Source organism: Haliotis cracherodii, unplaced genomic scaffold (genome assembly GCF_022045235.1).
Source record: "Haliotis cracherodii isolate W230 unplaced genomic scaffold, xgHalCrac1.p SCAF_8, whole genome shotgun sequence".
Lineage (NCBI taxonomy): Eukaryota > Metazoa > Mollusca > Gastropoda > Lepetellida > Haliotidae > Haliotis > Haliotis cracherodii.
The window spans coordinates 35,379,208-35,403,962 of NW_027266341.1; the positions used below are offsets into that span (position 1 = coordinate 35,379,208).

The 24,755-nt window shown below is 43.7% G+C and overlaps 2 protein-coding genes across 2 annotated transcripts; both read right to left on the reverse strand.

Annotated features, from left to right (window-relative positions):
- Positions 1–5,525: 5,525 nt before the first annotated feature.
- LOC139450966 (uncharacterized) lies at positions 5,526–9,007 on the reverse strand. Its single transcript, XM_071232789.1, has 2 exons — positions 8,811–9,007; positions 5,526–6,441 (listed from the first exon to the last, which is right to left on the reverse strand). Exons 1-2 carry the CDS (start codon positions 9,005–9,007, stop codon positions 5,526–5,528), a joined length of 1,113 nt encoding a protein of 370 aa, XP_071088890.1.
- On the reverse strand, positions 8,466–18,780 carry LOC139449716 (uncharacterized). The gene is made up of 3 exons (XM_071231227.1): positions 18,540–18,780; positions 13,851–13,969; positions 8,466–9,569 (listed from the first exon to the last, which is right to left on the reverse strand). Exons 1-3 carry the CDS (start codon positions 18,612–18,614, stop codon positions 9,458–9,460), a joined length of 306 nt encoding a protein of 101 aa, XP_071087328.1. The 5' UTR covers positions 18,615–18,780; the 3' UTR covers positions 8,466–9,457.
- Between the last annotated feature and the right edge of the window lie 5,975 nt (positions 18,781–24,755).

Consider the following 24,755-nt stretch of genomic DNA (forward strand, 5'->3'; position numbering starts at 1 on the left):
GGATCAACAGTCGGGGCTAACAGTCGGGATCTACAGTCGGGACTAACAGTCGGGATCAACAGTCGGGGCTAACAGGCGGGACTAACAGTCGGGATCAACAGTCGGGATCTACAGTCGGGATCTACAGTCGGGATCAACAGTCGGGACTAACAGTCGGGATCAACAGTCGGGATCTAAAGTCGGGACTAACAGTCGGGACTAACAGTCGGGATCAACAGTCGGGGATAACAGTCGGGATCTACAGGCGGGACTAACAGTCGGGATCTACAGTCGGGATCAACAGTCGGGATCTACAGTCGGGATCTACAGTCGGGATCAACAGTCGGGACTAACAGTCGGGATCAACAGTCAGGGCTAACAGTCGGGATCTACAGTCGGGATCTACAGTCGGGACTAACAGTCGGGATCTACAGTCGGGATCTACAGTCGGGATCTACAGTCGGGACTAACAGTCGGGACTAACAGTCGGGATCGACAGTCGGGGCTAACAGTCGGGATCTACAGTCGGGATCTACAGTCGGGATCAACAGTCGGGATCAACAGTCGGGATCTACAGTCGGGACTAACAGTCGGGATCTACAGTCGGGATCTACAGTCGGGATCTACAGTGGGGATCTACAGTGGGGATCAACAGTCGGGGCTAACAGTCGGGGCTAACAGTCGGGACTAACAGTCGGGGCTAACAGGCGTGATCTACAGTCGGGATCAACAGTCGGGATCTACAGTCGGGATCTACAGTCGGGATCTACAGTCGGGATAAACATTCGGGGCTAACAGTCGGGACTAACAGTCGGGACTAACAGTCGGGGCTAACAGTCGGGACTAACAGTCGGGGCTAACAGTCGGGATCTACAGTCGGGATCTACAGTCGGGATCTACAGTCGGGATCTACAGTCGGGACTAACAGTCGGGACTAACAGTCGGGATCTACAGTCGGGACTAACAGTCGGGATCTACAGTCGGGATCTACAGTCGGGATCTACAGTCGGGACTAACAGTCGGGATCTACAGTCGGGATCTACAGTCGGGACTAACAGTCGGGATCTACAGTCGGGATCTACAGTCGGGATCTACAGTCGGGATCTACAGTCGGGACTAACAGTCGGGACTAACAGTCGGGATCTACAGTCGGGATCTACAGTCGGGATCTACAGTCGGGATCTACAGTCGGGACTAACAGTCGGGACTAACAGTCGGGACCTACAGTCGGGATCTACAGTCGGGACTAACAGTCGGGATCTACAGTCGGGACTAACAGTCGGGACTAACAGTCGGGGCTAACAGTCGGGATCTACAGTCGGGACTAACAGTCGGGACTAACAGTCGGGATCTACAGTCGGGACTAACAGTCGGGATCTACAGTCGGGATCTACAGTCGGGACTAACAGTCGGGATCTACAGTCGGGGCTAACAGTCGGGACTAACAGTCGGGATCTACAGTCGGGACTAACAGTCGGGATCTACAGTCGGGATCTACAGTCGGGACTAACAGTCGGGACTAACAGTCGGGATCTACAGTCGGGATCTACAGTCGGGACTAACAGTCGGGATCTACAGTCGGGACTAACAGTCGGGATCTACAGTCGGGACTAACAGTCGGGATCTACAGTCGGGATCTACAGTCGGGATCTACAGTCGGGACCTACTGATGTGATCTGCTTACAGGACCTGCAAGCAGAAGGGGAATGACACGTTGTCAAAAGGAACAATGTTGACCAAGACTGCGAGTGACTCACCACGTTCATTGATAATAATGGGTTTTGTCCGCGCATAGCAACATTCAAGCTCTATGACGAAGGTTTGCAAATAATCAAGTCTGGAAAATCAAGTGATTGACATCATGAGCATCGTTGGGATACGATGACGTGCATCAACCAAGACTGATCCCGTTTGTCGCCTCTTACGGCAATCATGGGTTTTTGAAGACCAATCTAACCCGGATCAAGTACAGATATCTATAGACAACAAAAACAGCATACGTTTACACCTGTGTCACACAACCAGGATATGTTGGTAAAGACTATTTGTAACCCAGATGACAATGTGTCGTATTTTGAACCAACACCACTTTACCGCGTGAGAGGCCGGTGTTTCAATGCGTCGTCAAACCAACGCGGCATCCCTAAACTGATGTCTGCACGCCACGACTCGCTCCACTGATCATAAGGGGTCAACGAAGGAATGTCAACAGCCAGTTTATTAAAGCCAGGTCACGGTGACCTAGAGCTAGCGGACTTGACTGTTAATGTGCAGTGACATTGTAGAGTATGTAGTCACAATACGCATAATGATACCCCGGGCATAGTATCTCTAGAGTATGTTTCGTTTTGTTTGTTTGTTTGTTGTTTAACGCCGCACTCAGCAATGTTCTAGCTATATGACGGTGGTCTGTAAATAATCGAGCCTGACCAGACAATCCAGTGATTGACATCATGAGCATCGATCCACGCACTTGGGATACGATAGCATGCATCAACCCGATCCCATTAGTCGCCTCTTACGGCAAGCATCTCGAGTATCTGACGGACCCAAGAGCATATATCTTATTACACAATCATCCACGTTTCATTCTCATCCCCTTCTCAGCTCCAGCAGCCTAAGTACCATCTCTGTTCCAGAAGCTTAAGCACCATCTCAGTTCCAGCATCTAAAGCACCATCTCAACTGCAGCAGTCTAAGCACCATTTCAGCTCCAGCAGTCTAAGCACCATCTCAGCTCCAGCAGCCTACGCACTATGTCAGCTCCAGCAGCCTAAGCACCATTTCAGCTCCAGGACTCTAAGCACCATCTCAGCTCAAGCAGTCTAAGCACCATAAACAGCTCCAGCAGCCTAAGCACCAGCTCAGCTCCAGCAACTTAAGCACCATCTCAGCTCCAGCAGTCTAAGCACCATCTCAGCTCCAGCAGCCTAAGCACCATCTCAGCTCCAGCAGCATACGCACCATCTCAGCTCCAGCAGTCTAAGCACCATCTCAGCTCAAGCAGCCTACGCACCATCTCAGCTCCAGCAGCATACGCACCATCTCAGCTCCAGCAGCATACGCATCATCTCAGCTCCAGCAGCCTACGCACCATCTCAGCTCCAGCAGCCTAAGCACCATCTCAGCTCCAGCAGCACACGCATCATCTCAGCTCCAGAAGTCTAAGCACCATCTCAGCTCCAGCAGCCTAAGCACCATCTCAGCTCAAGCAGCCTAAGCACCATCTCAGCTCCAGCAGCATATGCACCATCTCAGCTCCAGAAGTCTAAGCATCATCTCAGCTCCAGCAGCCTAAGCACCATCTCAGCTCAAACAGCCTACGCACTATCTCAGCTCCAGCAGCCTAAGCACCATTTCAGCTCCAGAAATCTAAGCACCATCTCAGCTCAAGCTGCATACCCACCATCTCAGCTCCAGAAGTCTAAGCACCATAAACAGATCCAGCAGCCTAAGCACCAGCTCAGCTCCAATAGCTTAAGCACCATCTAAGCTCCAACAGCCTAAGCACCATCTCAGCTCCAACAGCGTAAGCATCATCTCAGCTTCAACGGCTTAAGCACCATGTAAGCTACAACAGCCTAAGCACCATCTCAGCTCCAACAGCGTAAGCATCATCTCAGCTCCAATACCTTAAGCACATCTCAGCTTAAGCACATATCAGCTCCAGTAGTCTAAGCACCACCTCAGCTCCAACAGCCTAAGCACCATCTCAACTTCAACACCTTAAGCACCATAAACAGCTCCAGCAGTCTAAGCACCATCTCAGCTCCGGCAGCTTCAGCACCATCTCAGCTGCAGCAGCCTGAGCACCATCTAAGCAGTCTAAGCACCAGCTCAGCTTCAACAGCTTAAGAAACCATCTCAGCTCCAGCAGCCTAAGCACCATCTCAGCTCCAGCAGTCTAAGCACCGTCTCAGCTCCGGCAGCCTTACCACCATCTCAGCTCCAGCAGTCTAAGCACCATCTCAGCTTCAACAGCTTAAGCACCATCTCAGCTCCAACAGCCTAAGCACCATCTCAGCTCCAACAGCGTAAGCATCATCTCAGCTCCAACAGTTTAAGCACCATCTCAGCTCCAGCAGCTTCAGCACCATCTCAGCTCCAATGGCGTAAGCTTCATCTCAGCTCCAAAACCTTAAGCACCATCTCAGCTCCAGCAGCTTAAGCACATCTCAGCTCCAGCAGTCTAAGCACCACCTAAGCTCCAACAGCCTAAGCACCATCTCATCTCCAACAGCCTAAGGACCATCTCAGCTCCAACAGCTTAAGCACCATCTCAGTTCCAGCAGTCTAAGCACCATCTCAGCTCCAGCAGCTTCAGCACCATCTCAGCTCAAACAGTCTAAGCACCATCTGACCTCCAGCAGCCTAAATACCATCTCAGCTCCAGCAGTCTAAGCACCATCTCAGCTCAAACAGTCTAAGCACCATCTCAGCTCCAGCAGTCTAAGCACCATCTAAGCTCCTGCAGGCGACCGCGTCATTCCAATAGACGTTTAAATGGTATTTGCTGTTACCCTGCCTTGCACTATGTATTAAGGGTCTAAAACAAGCGCTGATCTGCTCGGAGTCAGTATACTGTGTCTGAGTGTGGTATATATGTTAAACTGCGGTATGGTATTTCAGAACGCGAAGTTAAACCCCTTTTCACCTCACCTCACTTTTCGTAGAAAATCCTCTCACCAGAGACGTTCTGTAAAGTGGTTTGACATGATAGAAATAGAAATTTATTCTGACGTGGAACGATCTACATAACACACATTACAGTGAGTGAGTATGGTTTTACGCCGCTTGTTTTAGCAAGAGTCCAGTAATATCACGGAGGGGGACACCAGAAATGGGCTCCACATATTGTACCCATGTGGGGCATCGACCCTGGGTCTTCGGCGTGACGGTGTGACGCTCTAACCACTAGGCTACACCCTACGGACGATGCGGAGGGATGTCAAATTAAATAACATATTTTCGTAAATGAAGTCACCAGGCTATAGTTAGAATCGCCCTTTTAAGCGCATGTACACCCGCAAGATATATATTACGTGCGTTTCCTTAGGTTCGTGGAAAGTGTGTTGAAAACGTAAAATTGTTGATAAATGTTGTTTCAGATTTTTCTTTTCTGGGTCGCGTTTACATTATCAACCCTTAGTCGTATTTTATCCCCAACGAAGAACACGGTTACGTTTCTAACGTTAACTATGAATATTTTACTGCCGCTTCTAACAGTGTTCACATGTCTCAGTTGTAACAGCATTTATGAGGAGAATGCATCCATTGTGGAGTCCGATGTCTGTCTTTAAAACACAGAAGAATTAGGTTTTTATGTAATTGGAAGCATTAAAAAAACTCGAGACGCAGGTGTACTCAGGTGGAAACAATATTCAGACTAGAAAATCATTTGCGAACATGATACTGCGTGTTAAATTCAAAGAGCGTGGAGTGCCACCGACTTTGAGGTTTTACTTGGGCCTAAAATGGTTTAACCCTGTAATCAACTTTCGACCATTTCCCACTGGCTTCTCGACTGCATCAATTGTACCTCAAAACTAAAGTGGAAAACACCAAATGTTGGAGCTTCTGGAATACTGCTCTTTAGTGCTGCTGGAGTACTGCTCGATGGTGCTCCTGGAATACTGTTCTATAGTGCTGCTGGAATACTGCTCTTTAGTGCTGCTGGAGTACTGCTCGATGGTGCTCCTGGAATACTGCTCTATAGTGCTGCTGGAATACTGCTCTATAGTGCTGCTGGAATACTGCTCTATAGTGCTGCTGGAGTACTGCTCGATGGTGCTCCTGGAATACTGCTCTATAGTGCTGCTGGAATACTGCTCTATAGAGCTGCTTGAATACTGCTCTATAGTGCTGCTGGAGTACTGCTCGATGGTGCTGATAGAATACTGCTCTATAGTGCTGCTGGAATACTGCTCTATAGTGCTGCTGGAATACTGCTCTATAGTGCTGCTCGAATACTGCTCTATAGTGCTGCTGGAATACTGCTCTATAGTGCTGCTGGAATACTGCTCCATAGAGCTGCTGGAATACTGCTCTATAGAGCTGCTCGAATACTGCTCAATAGTGCTGCTGGAATACTGCTCTATAGTGCTGCTAGAATACTGCTCAATAGTGCTGCTGGAGTACTGCTCGGTGGTGCTGCTAGAATACTGCTCTATAGTGCTGCTGGAATACTGCTCTATAGTGCTGCTGGAATACTGCTCTATAGTGCTGCTCGAATACTGCTCTATAGTGCTGCTCGAATACTGCTCTATAGTGCTGCTGGAATACTGCTCCATAGAGCTGCTGGAATACTGCTCTATAGAGCTGCTAGAATACTGCTCAATAGTGCTGCTGGAATACTGCTCTGTAGTGCTGCTGGAGTACTGCTCGATGGTGCTGCTGGAATACTGCTTTATAGTGCTGCTGGAATACTGCTCTATAGTGTTGCTGGAATACTGCTCTATACAGCTGCAGGATTAGTGCTCGATAGCGCTGCTGGATTACTGCTCGATAGTGCTGCTGGAATACTACCCTATAGTGCTGCTGGAATACGGCTCTATAGTGCTGCTGGAATACTGCTCTATAGTGCTGCTGGAGTACTGCTCGATGGTGCTGCTGGAATACTGCTCGATAGTGCTGTAAATCAGTGGAAGGGAATCGGCTCTTTGACAGACATTGAACGATGTTAGATCATCGATAAAATCGAAGCTTAAGTCGGTTCGATGAAAGTTCTTGTCCAAATTCATTGTTTGGATTTTGCCAATCCGAGCAGAAATTCCGATTCATATGCTGAAGGAAACAGATCAGCAAGAAGAGGAGCACAATTGGTGCCCATGGGGATGCTTACTTCTTGCCGAAATGTCCTATATCCCCAATTTCACATAGAAATGAGGAAGTCCAACATTTCACGTTTTTCTTTACACAGTGACATTTTTCAGATGACATTTACTTTCATATTTGACAATTTGTCCTGAACCTTTGAAGATAGGGGGGCGGTCGGGTAGCCTAGTGGTTAAAGAGTTCGCTCGTCACGCCGAAGACCCGGGTTCGATTCCCGACATGGGTACAATGTGTGAAGCCCATTTCTGGTGTCCCCCGCCGTGATATTGCTGGAATATTGCTAAAAGCGGCGTATAAAGTGTACTCACTCACTCACTCATTGAAGATAGAGATACACCTATGTAAATGGTCAACAAGCATTGTGACAAATACCAAATGGGACAAGGAATACATTTCCCCCTTAATTTTGTCGTGTGGGATAGTGGTGCACAAAGTTCAGAAATCCCATATGTTGACGGCTTGAACATACTTTTTAACATACTGTTCTTTTCTGAGATTGCGAAAATTCAAGCAAATCCTGTGAGTTTTTGAGAATCCGCGTTGTATTAATTCTCTTTGTCTCAAAAATACTTTCTGGGAATATAAAGAAAGTCCTTCCTTGGTTGTATTAAAGGTTAGGTTAATATGTGTGTCGAGTATTTGGTGGTACATTTGCTCAGAGACCATATACCGGTATATGGTCTCTGATTTGCTAGACCAAGCAATATTTATCTTTTGTTCGGATTTTTATGGCACTTTGGATTCTAGTACTAAAGAGGAATAGACATGTCTCCGGGTTTTAGAGTCAAGCCAAACATTCACGTCAAACTGACGTTCAGCAATTCCGGAAACGGAGGGTTAGGCCATTCACATATTACGCATCACTCTATCCCAGGGTTGCGCAATAGGTTGATAATTGAACCTATTTGGAAAGCACAGACTTTGAGGAGTAAATGTCAGGGGGGAATATTTTGCCCTCACGTGAACAGTATCTAGTGCATCACAGGAAATGCGGAGTTATGCAGGTATAAACTTACTTTGGTTAACCCACGGGTGCTGACAACACAATGCTCATTAAACACACGGACTCACACACAAGGGGACGTAACTCATCTGCATTTACAAACCTCTGTCATATAGCCGGTTTTAGCAATATTTCAGCAATATCACGGCGGGGGACACCAGAAATGGGCTTCACACATTGTACCTATGTCGGGAATCGAACCCGGGTCTTCGGCGTGACGAGCGAACGCTACCCGACCGCCCCTTATTCTCAATGAAATCTACAGACATTGGGGATCAGCTGTACATGTGTGTTGGAGTAATGATGTCATTCACCTTGTTCAGTGATAACGCATGGATGGTTGGTTGGTTGGTTGTTTTACATCGCACTCGGCAATATTCCAGCTATATGACGGCAGTCTGTAAATAATCGAGTCTGGACCAGACAGTCCAGTGATTGATATCACGAGCATCGATCCACGCAATTGGGATCAATGACATGCTTCAACCAAGTCATCGAGCCTGACCACCCGATCCCGTTTGACGCCTCTTACGACAAGACAAATGTATTGTCAGTTTAACTATGTCAAACAAAGCTAAAATGTCCTTGGCAGACCCCTGCCTTTGACAAGTGGAATGTACTGAAAACGATGAACACAAATATTGTGAATATATGTATTTATTCCAAGCATTCATTCAGTGTGACACAAACACACAGGCGAATTGTAGGCGTTAATATCGTGATTTACATTGGAGTTTTAAACCATAATATTGAAGAGCATACTTACTTATACATATAATCGGAAACACTCTTAGTCAGTTCATGTCGCATATATCCATAGCATTATACTATATTAACAATCTACACAAATAAGACCCGTGGAACTTCCTGGATGGTGTTTGATGCGATCCTTTGCGTTGCTCCACGACATCCGGATGTATTACAAGCGCCACCGTGGGAAGAACATCAGATCTAGGAACACTCCACTACCAATCCATTAAGTTCCACATCCTACCACAGCTGATGCTTCACGAGAAGCGGTTCATCACACTGCACCTGGAGGGACCACCTGACGGGACCACCTGACGGGACTACCTGGCGGGACCACCTGACGGGACTACCTGGCGGGACCACCTGGCGGGACCACCTGACGGGACTACCTGGCGGGACCACCTGGCGGGACCACCTGACGGGACCACCTGACGGGACCATCTGACGGGACTACCTGGCGGAACCACCTGACGGGACCACCTGACGGGACCACCTGGAATAACATTCTGCTTATGATGATCGCTGTTACCCCGTTATGAGGACCGTCCAGATTATCAAGTGTCCAGACTTACGAATCCTTGGCATGAAGTTGTGTCTCTTGTATGTTGACGTCTCCAGTAGCAACTGCCGAAATGTTTCCAGAAAAAGGGGTTTCCGATATATCATCGTATGTATGTACGGACCCCGCTTTAAAACAAAATCCATTCATAATGTACAAACAAATTACCTAATAGAGAAGTAATGGACCTAGCTAACTTGCCTAACAGTAAACCTATAACTGTAACATTCATTCCTTGAAGCGTATGTGAGCATTTAGTCCATAGTGTCTTGTACGTAATTCGACTTCACAAGGTGTGGTGATTACTCCCCTTTGGTAGGTGGCGCTGGGGTCTAACGTCCGGTTCTGGTGGAAGCGCACTGGTAGTCAAAGGTCACGACGTTGCTTGGACCAGGCTTGATGTTACTGGTCAGTTCGCACGAGGTGCCCTCTGGACATTGGCAGCTGCAAGAAGTTGTACATGATTTGAAAATGTTCATTCTTCAGATCAGTGCAATCATTTACTAAATTCGGTATGGCATACACTAGATTTGTTTATTTGCAATATTCCAGCTATATGACGACGGTCTGTTAATTATCTGGACTTGACAATCCAGCGATTGACATCATGAACGATTGACATTGGATACGATGACATGCATCAACCAAGTCAGCGAGTCTTACCACCCGATCCCGTTAGTCGCCTCTTAAGAGATAGGATGCTGAAGACCTATTCTATCCCGGATCTCCACGCGGGCATCTCCTAGAGTGTGTTAAACATACGTAGTGTGGAACTACAAGACATTCACAATCTAGTTCATCTTCTTCACGTCATCACGCGTGGTCCAGTCGTCTAAGGGCTGCGATTCGCTGTGTAGAGTTGCGTCCCTATGATTGTGGGTTCGAATCCTGGTTTACCCCGAACATATTTCTAGGTTTGTCAGCACCATACCCGTGCTCTTAGGTTTCATCGAAATGGTAAACGTCTGAGACCTCAATCCCTTCGGGCTTTGCTCCCACGTTAAGCTGACACACCGTGATATGACTGGAATACTGTTAAAAGCGGCGTAAAAACCCAACTCACTCACTCACGCCATCAGTGAGACAGGCCCAGAACACCTGGTGTCACCACTGTTAAACACTGACGCAGATTAAAATTATTCTTTTAGATGTTCACAATCAGAGTGAGCTGTATGATTATATGCACCTTTCAAAAAACTTCAAGCCATATCCCGACATCAAACACCATAAATGGGCTTCACACATTGTACCTATATGGACATTCAACACCAGCTTGACGACCACTTGACACGTGACTAAACAACTTGACTACCCTAACATGAAAAGATATTATTGTGTCAAAAATGTCTTCTTATATCTCCCTCAAACCAAAGCAAGGGTGATCTTATTAAAAATAACAGAATATTTAAAAATTCCATTCTTTTTTCAAATAATAACATAGTTTGATTGTGAAGTAAAGGTGCTCTCGACAAAATCAACATACCAGAGCAGTTTGTCGTAATTATGTTCGTTCAAGATAAACGTGTGTCTCCATGTTCATTTGTTAATCAATAACCCTCAGGATGTTACGCATGCGCACATTTAACCGGATATGATACAGATGTGTAACAGCCTCTTTGCCGTCGCAGGTTGGCTATCAACAGGCGACGGCCAAAAAGGTTGGTACAAATGAAACAACAGTGGAATCAGTTTATTTTAAAGTTTTACTGACGCTGAGTACAGCTATGTAAGCCCAAGGTTTCATCTAATCACAAACACATGCAGTAGGCTGTCCCTGGAACATGGGATCTCCACTATCACAGTGCCCGAGTCACGCAGACAAGGGCTTTGGAAAGCATATGATTTAATTCCTTTATGACACCTTTCTCAACACAAGCAAAGCCTCTGATGAAGAAATCATTGAAGTCTTCATTGACACACGTTTTCACACATAAGTGGGCTTCGGTAAAAACATTTAATAACTTTCTCTCCGTCATACCATAAATATATTTATCTGCGTTTCCGATAGGCGTGCGTAAGTCTGCTTAGAATGGAGTCGCTGAGGTACCACAGGACGGATCGGCGAATAAATGAGTCTGACAACTGCTAAAATCAAATTTCCCCGGAAATAGCATGCCTTTGTTTTGCTGATATGACGCCAATTATTGATAAATCTTCACGTCTGATGTGCATGCATTCAGTTCTCGCGATATCTAACGAGAGGCCGCCATACTGATCCTTTTTTCGTCATATCGGCTCGAGACACATTATCATAATGTGTTTTGATTAAGTATAATACCGGATGCCGCGAGACATTATCCCGATTGTTTAGACGAGTTCCTGCATGAAACTGACCTGCGGGCCAATTAAGAATGTTTCATTGAAATCCGATCTTTTTGGATCTAATGGGATATGTTTGGAACTCCTCGTGTGTTGTTTTCCAACAGTTTTATCACGGGCTCGCTGACATATTTAATATTTTAGAAATGTATAACTTATCAATACTTCATATTTCAGTATATTCGTAGTTTAATTGAATGAGTGAATATATATTGTACATGTTGTATATTTGAATTTTCAGGGACGCATATTGTTTGTTTTTTTATGTCACAACATCATGAATTAAATAGTTTTACAGTGAAGTGGAAAAGTGACGTATGTTGGCCCTTGTGCTTGGTTTGGTTTGGCTTGTTGTTTTACGCCGCACTCAGCAATATTCCAGCTATATGACGGCGGTCTGTAAATAATCGAGTATGGATCAGACAATCCAGTGATTGATATCATGAGCATATTAGTCGCCTTTTACGACAAGCATAGTCACCTTTTACGGCAAGCATGGATTGCTGAAGACCTATTCTACCCCGGATCTTCACGGGTCCTTGTGCTTGGTGTCCTCCGTTATATTAAATAAAGGCAAAGAACCCTTTCCATTTTCATAAGGAATCTCTGTCACACAAAAATAAATTGTACGATTCCCACTGTGTCATGAGCAAAAGTCTAAAAATGTATTTTTTGTAAAGTTGACGGTTGACGAGAATTTGAAATATTGATATGAAAATAATCAGATATGTTCATATGACCTACATTATGAGATTTTTGTAAGGCGACTATGCTTGTCGTAAGAGGCGACTAACGGGATCGGGTGGTCAGGCTCGATGACTTGTTTGATGCATGTCATTGAATACCAATTGCGTAAATCGCTGCTCATGATATAAATAAATGGATTATCCCTTCTTCCTGAGGCAAGAGCGTCCACTAGCCTTTTTTTTTATCAAAGTCTTGTTTCCAGCCTTGCCACATCAAGCACGCTTTCCTGTGCTAATGATGATTGGACTATTGCCCATATCGATAGTCCAATCAGAGAGCGTTTCACAAAATCAACATCAACGACTGGTACATATTCGTACGAAAGTGATTTACCGCTGCCTGTCTTTGTCATCTTCCCAAGGCAAGTGGGTTAACTGACTATAAAAGTCCAGTTTCCACCCTTGCCAAACTAGGCTGGTATTATGGAGTTACATTTTGGCTGGACTAACGAGTCTATGCATAGTCCAATCAAAATCGCACCGAAATCGAAATCCGGTTCGTAAAATGTCGTTCAGATTTCGGTCGATTGCAGGATTTGCAAAGCATGTGCACCGTCAACGGGCATTTTCCAAGTCTTTTCATGTTTTTAGTCAAGGTGCTCACGTGATTTGATTCACTTCGCTATGCAAGACCTGTTTGATCGCAATATATACACTTGATTATCGATCAGATCGTCTTGACTGGGCGCCACCATTTTGTTTGAAACAAATACAAGTGATACGAGAGGTGAAATCTGATTAGTCTATAGGAGAGGCTTAGAAGGGGCATAACTCGTAATAACCACTGAGGGCGCTACGGTCGAGCCTAGGAATTCCAGCCAAGTTCGGCAAGGGTGGAAACTGGACTATTAAAGTCAGTTAACTCCCTTGCCTCTGGAAGATGGTCTTTGTTGACACTAATATGTCTTTGTCATCTTTTAATCCCCTCAACATTTGCCTGTATTTTGTCTTGAAATCGCGAACGTTTTCGTAATCTGATCGACTAGGACGTCGTCTATGGCAGTCGTCATCTCTGTGAAACCATTCGAGAAAAGAACAGCGATCTGATTGGATAGCCGTTCTCATAACAAGGGGCACAACTCGTGATCTACGCGAGGTGGCGCCAGGGACGAGCCAAGAAAAGTGGCTTTGGTGTGGCCAAGGGTAGAATCTAAGATTTGATATAGGCTAGTAGATATACACGTTTGCCTCGGGAAGATTTGATTGTCCAGAGTCGATTATTAACAAACTGCCGACGCGTAGCTGGAATATTGCTGAGTGCGACAAACAAACAAATATGTTCAAACCCGAGGAGAACGAGATTACCGTACGACGACAGGGTAGGCTGTTTAGGGCCTGACACCACTAAGGCACAAATATTTTTAAAAATCACCAAATTTTCTCAGGCATCCAGCATCTCCAGCTAACGATTATCTTTTTAAGTGATTGTCAATAAACCAGTTTTTTTCTGGAACACTTCAGCCAATCAAATTATGGAAGATATGATTACACACACATACAACTCAAAACAAAATAAAAAATTCACGATTTTTTCGTAAAACTATTGTTAATCTGTCATGGTAAGTGGTTATTTAACACATTCTTCCAAATGTTGTGTTCTTTAACTTGTTTTGAGTAGTATATATGTAACTGCAGGGAGGCGATTGAAAGATATACTTACTTATCTACAAACCGGCAGAGTTGTCTGTTGGGCGTGAGAGTCGGCCTCCAGCCGCAGACGGCCCACCTGCACGGGGTGTTCATATCACATTGGTCGGGCTGCTGGGCCAGCACCGATAGCTGGAAACAATCAGCAGAGAGTGAGTGAGTGGGTGAGTGACATGGTTTGAACGTTTCTCGATCTCATTAAAATCAGATCTTAGTTCTCGCTACCGCTAAACAAAGATCTGAGGACATCCCATTACGGGTCACGTCAGAACGACCTTTCATCCGACCAATGAAAGCGTCGCTTACCAGATCATGAAAGTGACAGTCGGAATCATGCAACCTCGAAAACGTTAACAGTGTATTCCGAACGACTGATTCAGTCAAAATTATCGTCTGTCTCTCGCTTCCGTGGGATAAACATTTGAACGGAGGAGGCGTTGCACAGTACGTGGGATGCCCTGTCATACAATCCCAACCATATTATAGACATTCTGGAATGTTCGTTTGTTCAGTTTTCAAAGTTTTAATCGAGAACTGTGTATACATGGAAGTCCGGGGTTTAAACGAGTGTCGTAAAGTTCGAGAAAGCTGCTTTCTAATTAGCTGATGTCGACTTCATGTTGGTCATTTCAGTGGTCGGTCAAAATTCGCGAAAGGTCGTTCTGACGTGACCCGTAATGGGATGTCCTCAGATCTTTCTTTAGCGGCAGCGAGAACTATTTCAATTATAACACGTCGAGCTAGCTTTATTTCGGAGGAAAGCAAAACAGACGCAGGTTTTTATTGCTTTCATACTCGCCAGGACGGTTATGGGTCTCAAAGACTGTAAGGAATGTAAGGTATTCTCTCCGGGCACGGATAGGGGAGGCAACTCTGTTGAGTGAATTCCGGATCCTTCGACTATCAAAGTGCCGCCCAAGAGGTTGACCACTACACCTGTGTTACTTCTCTCCCGTATCTGATTGGCATTGCTAAACCTGCAATACTTCATTTAAGTCAAAATAGATTTACGTTCAAGTGAGAACAAAATTTTAAAAAGACATTTTAGACACTGCCGGTGTCGTGTGTCTGGATGAAGTATTGAGGCGCAGTGTGTCTGGATGAAGAACGTTGCCGGTGTATGTCGTGTGTCTGGATGAAGTATTGAGGCGCAGTGTGTCTGGATGAAGAACGTTGCCGGTGTCGTGTCTGGATGAAGTATTGAGGCGCAGTGTGTCTGGATGAAGAACGTTGCCGATGTCGCGTCTCTGGATGAAGTATTGAGGCGCAGTGTGTCTGGATGAAGAACGTTGCCGGTGTCGTGTGTCTGGATGAAGTATTGAGGCGCAGTGTGTCTGGATGAAGAACGTTGCCGGTGTATGTCGTGTGTCTGGATGAAGTATTGAGGCGCAGTGTCTCTGGATGAAGAACGTTGCCGGTGTCGTGTGTCTGGATGAAGTATTGAGGCGCAGTGTGTCTGGATGAAGAACGTTGCCGGTGTCGTGTCTGGATGAAGTATTGAGGCGCAGTGTGTCTGGATGAAGAACGTTGCCGATGTCGCGTGTCTGGATGAAGTATTGAGGCGCAGTACTAGTGTGTCTTTATGAAGAACGTTGCCGGTGTCGTGTGTCTGGATAGAGAACGTTGCGGGTGTTGTGTGTCTGAATGAAGTGTTTCCGGTGTCGTGTGTCTGGATGAAGTATTGAGGCGCAGTGTGTCTGAATGAAGAACGTTGCCGGTGTCGTGTGTCTGGATGGAGAACGTTGCGGGTGTTGTGTGTCTGAATGAAGTGTTTCCGGTGTCGTGTGTCTGGATGAAGTATTGAGGCGCAGTGTGTCTGAATGAAGAACATAGGCCGATGTCGTGTGTCTGGATGGAGAACGTTGCGGGTGTTGTGTGTCTGAATGAAGTGTTTCCGGTGTCGTGTGTCTGGATGAAGTATTGAGGCGCAGCGGACTACGCAATACCACGCCATCCTTCTGCTAGAGTGTTGTTAAGACCCAGTTTCTCGCAATTTGTGTAAATTATTCTTTGCTCTCGCATCATCCCACGTTTTCAAAACTATTATACGAGGTCAGTGGGTTGAATTATCACGCTGATATTATATGGGTTCGTGGACAGACTGCAATCTTATAAAAATATCTTGAAGTCATTTATCTTGTCATACAGTCTTGTGGAGAGTTTTTGTCACTCTGAATCGATGTTCATAGCTATAAACTGATGAGACGGCTTCACTGCTCTCTTTTATGTCTAATTCAGGTGAGCAAATCACTGGAGGGGGATTTGACCATTATTGAACGATATCAGATCATCGATATTCCAAAAGCTTAAGTTTAACATTTTGGCTAATTCACGCGTTTCGATTTTCCCCGGAGCGATATCACATTTCATTTCATACGCTTAAAAAAACATTTCAGCAAGAAGGGGATCACAATTGGTTCATATAGAGATGCTTACTTCTTACCTAAATGTACTAAGGTGTTATCAATGAGGAAATGAAAAATTTCAAATATTGTTATCTCAGTAAACTTCAAGGCTCATTTCCTTTTATATGGGCAAAAAAATCTTGAATATTTGAAGATAGAGATGTTAGTACATCTAATGTATGTCCACCACGTTTAGTGACAGTCCCATGGTTGAAGGAATGGAGTTTTTCCTTACGATTGTCATATGGGATGGTAGTATAGAGTAGCCAACCATATGTTTCGACATAACTCAACTTTCTTCTTTTCATCGATCAAACCGACTCAGCCACCGATTCCGACAACTGGTAGTCTGTGCCAATTTACACTTGTCAAAGAGGTACACAAAATATATGATCTGGACTACCAGTTGTCGGACTTTCATTTTGTGGAAGAGTCGGTGGCTGAGTGGGTTAAATCGCTGACTTTGTGTGCTTTCGATTAAATGCCTCACTCTGGCAGTGTGGGTTCGAATCCCAAATGAGACTCAACCTAAAAAGGTTAGCGAATCACTACTTAACTAAGAAAGAGTTATCCCAAATACAACATTTGACCACTTTCTAAATAGCATTGTCTTTCATTGTTTCAAATACTTTCTGTGAATATAAAGTGAGTGAGTGAGTGAGTATAGTTTTACGCCGCTTTTAGCAATATTCCAGCAATATCACGGCAGGGGACACCAGAAATGGGCTTCACACTTTGTACCCACGTCGGTAATCGAACCCGGGCCTTCGGCGTGACGAGCGAACGCTTTAACCACTAGGCTACCAGACCGCCCCTGTTATCAAGAAAACACTTCCTTGATTGTAGAAAGTTAGTGTGTGAGTATGGTTTTAGGCCGGTTTCAGCAAGAATCCAGCAATATCACAGCAGAGGAACCAGATATTGTATCCATGTGGGAATCGAACCCGGGCCTTCGGCGTGACGAGTGAACGCTTTAAGCACTAGGCTACCCCACCACCTCTGATTGTAGTAAGGATTATGGTTAATCTTTAAGACAGGTATATGGGAGAAATCACGTTATAAATAGGGATCAATTAATAATTAAAATCAAGAAAGAAAAACATGGTTGCATTTGACGCTGCTTTGAACAGAATATCAGTTATATCACGACGTGTCAACTAAGTGTGAGAGGGAGCAGAGATTACACTATTAAATAAGTCCGTCACCAAATGGAACGAAGGTTTTCTGTAAAGATACATCTTGATGGCATTTTTAAGAAAATACACTGTGTGTGAGAGGCGAAAATTGAAAAGGTGACATCACGTTGTAGCGTTGTCAAGTATGACGTCACAGAGATGGATGTTTAATATTTCGTATAACTTGTATTACCTGTATGCATTTAAAGCTCAATATTTCGTAACTTCAGAAAATTGGAGTAGTCTAGAATGGAATCTTAACGGTGCATATTCATGCTAACGCTTATGTTAATCGATCAATCGGGGAACATGAAAGCGATCAGACAGTCAATCAAAATTTAGAAATCATTGATCACAATTGTAAGCTGCGGTGACTCTGCAACTTCCTTCTCATGTCTAAATATGACCCACTGACGTCTAAATATGACCCATTGACGTCTAAATATGACCCACTGACGTCGTAAAACATACGTTGCCGTGAATAAGATAAGACAAACTGTAAACTACGTAAATCCATTACATCATGATATACTGCAGGGCAAAAGAAAGTATAAACTTGAAATTTGGACTTGACCAAAACATTACAAACATTTATCAAAACTTGACTAGGCGTAAAACAGTCGCCGAAACACTACAAACTTAAGAGTCAAAACGCATCTATAATTCCCCTATGAAATACATTACCACCGAATTGTCATTTCATGTTTTTCATATTTTTAGCCACCTTCAAACATGGGTGTATACTTTCTTTTTTGCCCGGATGTTTCTACTATCTTGTCAATAGTATGTTATGAAATAACCATGGTTCAGTAAACTACGTTTGTCACGAACACGCTTATAACGAACTGACGGATATAACGAACTAAATTTTAGTTCCGGCCATTTGTTGTATATATGCTGTATGTATGCTTATAACTAACTATGGTTATTACGTACTAAAATTAGTGGTCCCTTTGTCTTCGTTATAACCGTAGTTTAATGTATTTGGTAATATTTCGAATCCTCAAATTCTTCAAAGAAAATTAAATTAAATTTTATTTGAATAAATGAGTAAAATTCAATTTTAAATTAATAAATTCAATTTGAATCAATATAACTAAAATTCAGTTTAAACGTTCTTACCGAGTTAAATGGGGTGGCTCCGGCAATGGTAATGACGACAATCAGACTTCCGAGCACTTGGGTGAAGCGTGACATGTTGACGGAATGGCAGGGATCCTGGTACACCGGGGAAAACTACTACCCGCAAATCTGGAGGGATGGAGAATGGAACTGGTCTTTTATATACGTTTCTCGCACCGAGAGGTGCTGACCACCTACAATTTCGTCACGTGGGTCAAGCTAATGGTAGGCGTCATGTCTTGTTTATCAGAGGCAGCAATCAGAGCACCCGACAAATAGAGTTAACTTCAATATCAACCGGGACATGGTCCTTGTTTTGTTAAAACTTGCGTTGTTCTACTGGATCTTCAATGCGTATAATGCCTGTTAAATGGTGAGGTGAGGTGAAATGGGCTTTAACGTCGCGTCCAAGATTATTGCACTTATATAGCGACGTGCATGCACGTGTATGTGTGTGTGGCTGCTTTTTACTAGTCCCGACTGATGCCGATTTATAGTGCTACCATGCCGCAGTTTAACATGAATACCCTACTCAGACAGAGTATACTGACTCCGACCATTGTTTTAGCCCCTTAATGCCGAGCGCTAGACAGGGTAACAACAAGTACCATCTTTTAACGTCTTTTGGTATGACGCGGCTGGGGATCGAACCCCGGACCTTCCGCTCTCCGGGCGGACGCGCTACCATTAGACCACGGAGGCGGTCTGTTAAATGGTACATGAGTGAAGAAGAATAAGAATATTATTGTACATAAACACCCACAGGGGACAGGGGACAAAACATGAACATGTCTAATTAAACATTGACATACACAATAGAATACAAATATTGCTATGATTATATTGCTAGAGGGGAGATGCAGATTTCCTTTGCCTGAACATTTTGTGAATGAAATTGAAGATTTTTATTTTTTTGGCAAAAGGCTCAGGTGGATTTATACGTATTTTTAGAGATGTTGGATGCATAGCCAAGGTGGATGATGAATATAGTTCCTGTCTCAGGTCTTTGTACAGAGGACATTGTAACAGGAAGTGTTTCTCATCTTCTATTTCATCAGTATCACAGAGGGTACATAATCTTTTTCTGTTGGAGTGTTAAAGTATCTTCCTCTCTCAATTTGAAGGTCGTGGGCACTGAGTCTTAGCCTTGTAACTGCTTTGCGGTGTTCTAATGCGGTGGTTACTTTCAGATATGGTTTAATTCCGAATGTGTCTCCTATTTTCCCGAGGTGTCTGAGCTTATGTGGTTTAGTGGATGGGGCTTGGTCAGTTTCACTGAGGTATATGGACGTGAACTTTTCCTGTACAGTTGCCTAACATTTTCCAGAAGAGATGTTATTGTGAGCCAGATCAGGGAAAAGATAGTTGAATAGAGTATATATTGAAGGGGTCCATGCGTTCAATGTTTTATCTTTATTGAAGGCGGCAGTGAGTAATCTGTCATTCTTCACATCTAATAGCCGAAGGTAATAGTTGTACATTGATATGAATATTGAAATGTTAAGGGGATAGAGTCCAAGTTCTGCCAGACAGCCGATGTTACTTGTTCCGCGTGGAACTTCTAAGATACTCTTTGCAATCTTGATGCTTAATGAATCTGCTTCCTGTTTAGACCTGTTTTGTAGAACGTCTTGGTGTTTAATGAGTTGAGAGACCCACACCTCTGAACCATATGTTGCTATCGGAGCGCGTCATACACTTCCAGCAGTACGTCAGATAAGTCAGATGTTTGTTCGAACTGAGCCAGTTAGTAACCGCATTATAAACCGCGACGATGTTTTTGTTAAACAAATGTAGAAAAAAAATATCATATTAATATCCAGACGAAATCATCTTTTATATTATCTATCGGCTTAAACAGTTAGTCGTCCAAATATGTTTATTTGATTGTTGACGTCTATTGACAAATCTTGACGCTCAGGAATCCTAAATAGTGTTGACGGTGCCGGAGATAATGTACGCTGTTCATGAGCGGAAAACAATTATGATAGAGACATCCGCGTGGGGAACCCTATGGTTTCAGGTTTATGTAACTCTGTGTGGAGTGCAATGGCACTTTATTTGATTGTCGTTTCAAAAAACTCTTAATAATTTCAATAAACTAGTACAATTATACGGTAGTCTTTAAGGGCTATTTACTTTTTTGAAATTTCAAGATACTAACTTGAAATCGGAAGATACTAAGTTGAAATTTCCATATATTATGTTGAATTTCAAGATGTTATGTTGAAATTTCATGATACATACTAAGTTGAAATTTCAAGATAATAAGTTGAAATTTCAGGATAATAAGTTGAAATTTCAAGTTTTAATCCTAAACTTTCAACTTATTATCTTGACATTTCGAGGTAGTTATTTTTATCTTGAAATTTCAACTTAGTATCTTGAGATTTCAAGAAAAAAACAAAAAACAAATGGCACTACAAGGCTTCCGTACATTTACAATGTTTTTGTCAGATAAATATAGTCATGTTTATAATAACTGCCTGGAGCATTTTAGTGCCCAAACTGCGAATATGAATTAAGTGTTGATTTAGTAAGAAATCAATAACTTATGTAAGGAGAGCTTTATTGGGTCATTTCCGTTCTTCAAGATGTTGTTTGAAGTTGTTTCCGTGTGTACAGATTTATGAATCCGATCTCTTCCTTCTGAGAAGACGTATTTTCAAAAACAATAGCTAGACTTATAGTTTTAAATGAAAAATATATATGGACCGCGACTCGAAAGCATAATATCATATACCCCTGAAAAGTGATTTTTGACAATGTTAATCAAGATCGACGCAACAGTGACCAAAACGATTCCTTAGTTTGACTTTTAACATAATCATGTTCGAGAGTGTGTTTTTTTTCAGGTGAACAATTGACTGACCTTTGCATGTGTTTGTGTCAGCGGTGCAGCATAATATGCTCACCTTTTCGCGAACACCTGGTGTCCCCACTGTTTGATAGTGTATCATAAACACATGCTTATATAGTCAGAAACGTACAATGGATTTTTTTAAATGAATATGGTGGGGCGGTGGGGTATCCTAGTGGTTAAAGCGTCCGTTCGTCACGCCGAAGACCCGGGTTCGATTCCCGACATGTGTACAATGTGGGAAGCCCACTTCTGGTGTCCCCCGCCCTAATATTGCTGGAATATTGCTAAAAGCGGCGTAAAACCATACTCACACACTAATGATTATGGAAATGTGTTTTCTCGCATTTATGATGCTTATGATCGTCGGAATCGTACATGGCGTTTAACGGATACTTTTTAAGATTGTAGAAAGAGTTTTGTTGTTTATATTCAAATGTTCTCTATAAAAGACCAGATATCAGATATGCCTCTCCAAGCAATCTTGGGAAGTGCAGAGTTCAGGAAAACACCCCGTTTGATCGTTTTGATGAGATTTTACAATGTAATCAAATGACACATGGCGACCCGTAAAAATCCGGTGCCTCGCAGCGTGACGTCGGACGTCAGTATTCAACGTCCACGGGGACACCATCTGGCACAAATGGCGACGTTATCAACAGAACAAGAACGTCAGAGACCGTCCCAGTAGTCGCCGCCAACCCGTGACAACCCCTCTCCAGGACGGGGGCGGTCGGGTAGCCGAGTGGTTAAAGCGTTCGCTCGTCACGCCGAAGACCCGGGTTCGATTCCTGACATGGGTACAATGTGTGATGCCCATTTCTGGTGTCCCCTGCCATGATATTGCTGAAATATTGCTAAAGGCGGCGTAAAAGCAAACTCAGTCACACCTCTACCACGCTTATCCATCCCCGGCAACAGAGGCATATCTGCAATGACAGTCCGACGTCAAATACGTGTCTACAGTATCCGTGCGAGGCGCCAAGCCAGACGCCAAGCCAGACGCCAATCCTGACGGCATGACATCAACGTCAACGTCTCCAGTGGTGCAGACTACACAGTGGACAGAACATCAGGGGTGAAGGGGAAGGGTCCTCCTAATTGATGAATCAAGTTTCCTCCTTCATAGATCTGACGGCAGGACAGGCGTCGACGTTACCGTTGCGTCACGCCATGTATTCTTAAAGGCGATCGCCCTTGGAGGTGGTCGCGTTATGATCGGGGGTGAAATAGCGGCTGCAGGAAAGATTCAAGGGTTGATAGTAATTTGAATGTTACGAGATACTCAGATGAGATATTGCAAACGGCCGTTGTACCGGTTTTGAAAGTTTGATATATTGTAGGGACATGACCCAAGATTGATCACGTAATCTGAAACGCCCATTGTTTGACTGTACATTCCTGTCGTCTTTCTTGTTTTTTTGCAGGCTTACAATACATCGCCATTATGTTATGTTGGGTTTTTTAGTTTGTTGTTTAACGCCGCACTCAGCAACATTCCAACTATATGACGGTGGTCTATCTATAATCGAGTCTGGACCAGACAAACCAGTGATCGACATCCTGACCATCGATCTACGTAACTGGGATACGATGACATCCTGATCATCGATCTACGCAACTGGGATACGATGACATCCTGACCATCGATCTACGCAACTGGGATACGATGACATGCATCAACGAAGTCAGAGAGTCTGACCACCCGACCCCGTTAGTCGCCTGTTATGGCAAGCATAACCGCCTCTTACGACAAGCATCGTCGCCTCTTACGGCAAGCAAGGATTGCTGAAACTTATTCTAACCAGGACTTTTACGGGTCTCATATTCTGTTGATTGTCATGTTACGTCTAGTCCTACCTATCTCTTCTCATCCATGACCACCACTCATACCTCTTCGAGCTTCTGTAATCATGTATTTTCTTTCGAAAATCGCCCACTATTTTTTAGAGTAAATGGGCGACCTAAAACAGGTCAGGTTCGTGCAGCTCCCATTACATTGACAGTATTCCACTGATGCCCTGTGCTACATTCATTTGCATCTTCTTGATATGGTTTCCTGACTATAATTCACCAAGGAGCAGTATGTCGTGTGTTCTAAATCACGCAGCAGGGATGATACTTCCAACAGTCAGAGTTAGAACGTCTTCTAGATAGTCAGCATCCCATTCATAAAGTATTGATTGATGAGGTAAGTGAGTGCGTGGATATGGGATTTGGGGTGGGTGGGGGCGTCGGACGCGGGATAAGGATGCAGGTCATATGAAAAAGTTACATTTTCGAAATTTATTTATTTATTTATTTATTTATTTATTTATTTATTTATTTATATATTTATATATGTATATATTGATTGATTGATTGATTGATTGATTGATTGATTGATTTATTGATTTTGTTTGTTTGTTTAAGGTAATGTCAGGAGAAGGCTTCGGAGTCTGAGAACACTGGGATGTGGGGTAACACTACATCTCCTTATTTGGGATAACTTTTATTAAGGGATATTTTATCATTTGTTTTAATTTGTTCCATAAAATATTGGGAAGTCACACACACACACACACACACACACACACATGTCGCGGTATATAAGTGCAATAATCTTGGACGCGACGTTAAACCCCATTTCACCTCACCTTACTGTCAAGATTTTATATTAACTAACTATTGGATACTGTCAGAGAGATACTACAGCTCCAACGCCCCACACGTGGAATACAGATCAATACAACTGAGTTCCGACTCACTGAAGGATACCGTGGACAGATTCAGAGCTTGAATGGGGTCATTAATATTGTGTGTCCGTATTTTGAATCCGTAGATGCAAAGAGCATAGTGGACATTGCATTGATGAAATAGAAACGACAAAGAGCATGTGTTTATGAATCACTATCAAGGTGTTCGCGAAAAGGTGAGCGTATTCAGTCCCACCGGTGGCACCTGTCACAAACACAAATCAATTGTTCACCTGAAAAAAAACGGGAACAGTCGTATGTCACAAGTAAAATAGAAAATAGCATCGGACATTTTTATTGTCAACCATGCGTCATGTTTGGAAATGTCCTCCACCTTGTTATATGGTAGTGTAATGTATTGTTGAACAATGATTGTAACTGCATTACATTGTTTGTGTTGAGATTCAGTAGATGTTCTTGCATTGTATTTGGACAATGATTAGTTGCCAGAATGCAGTATTATATAAAGTAATCAGTGGCGAGGAAGTTATTATATTTAGATGCTCGAATTATCTATAAACTTCCGGAACAGCTTCGATGGATGTGGATGAAATATTTGATTATGTTCTAGTGACACTGGACTGGTGATCTGACAGTACATCAAGATCAGCTTTCGTGTGA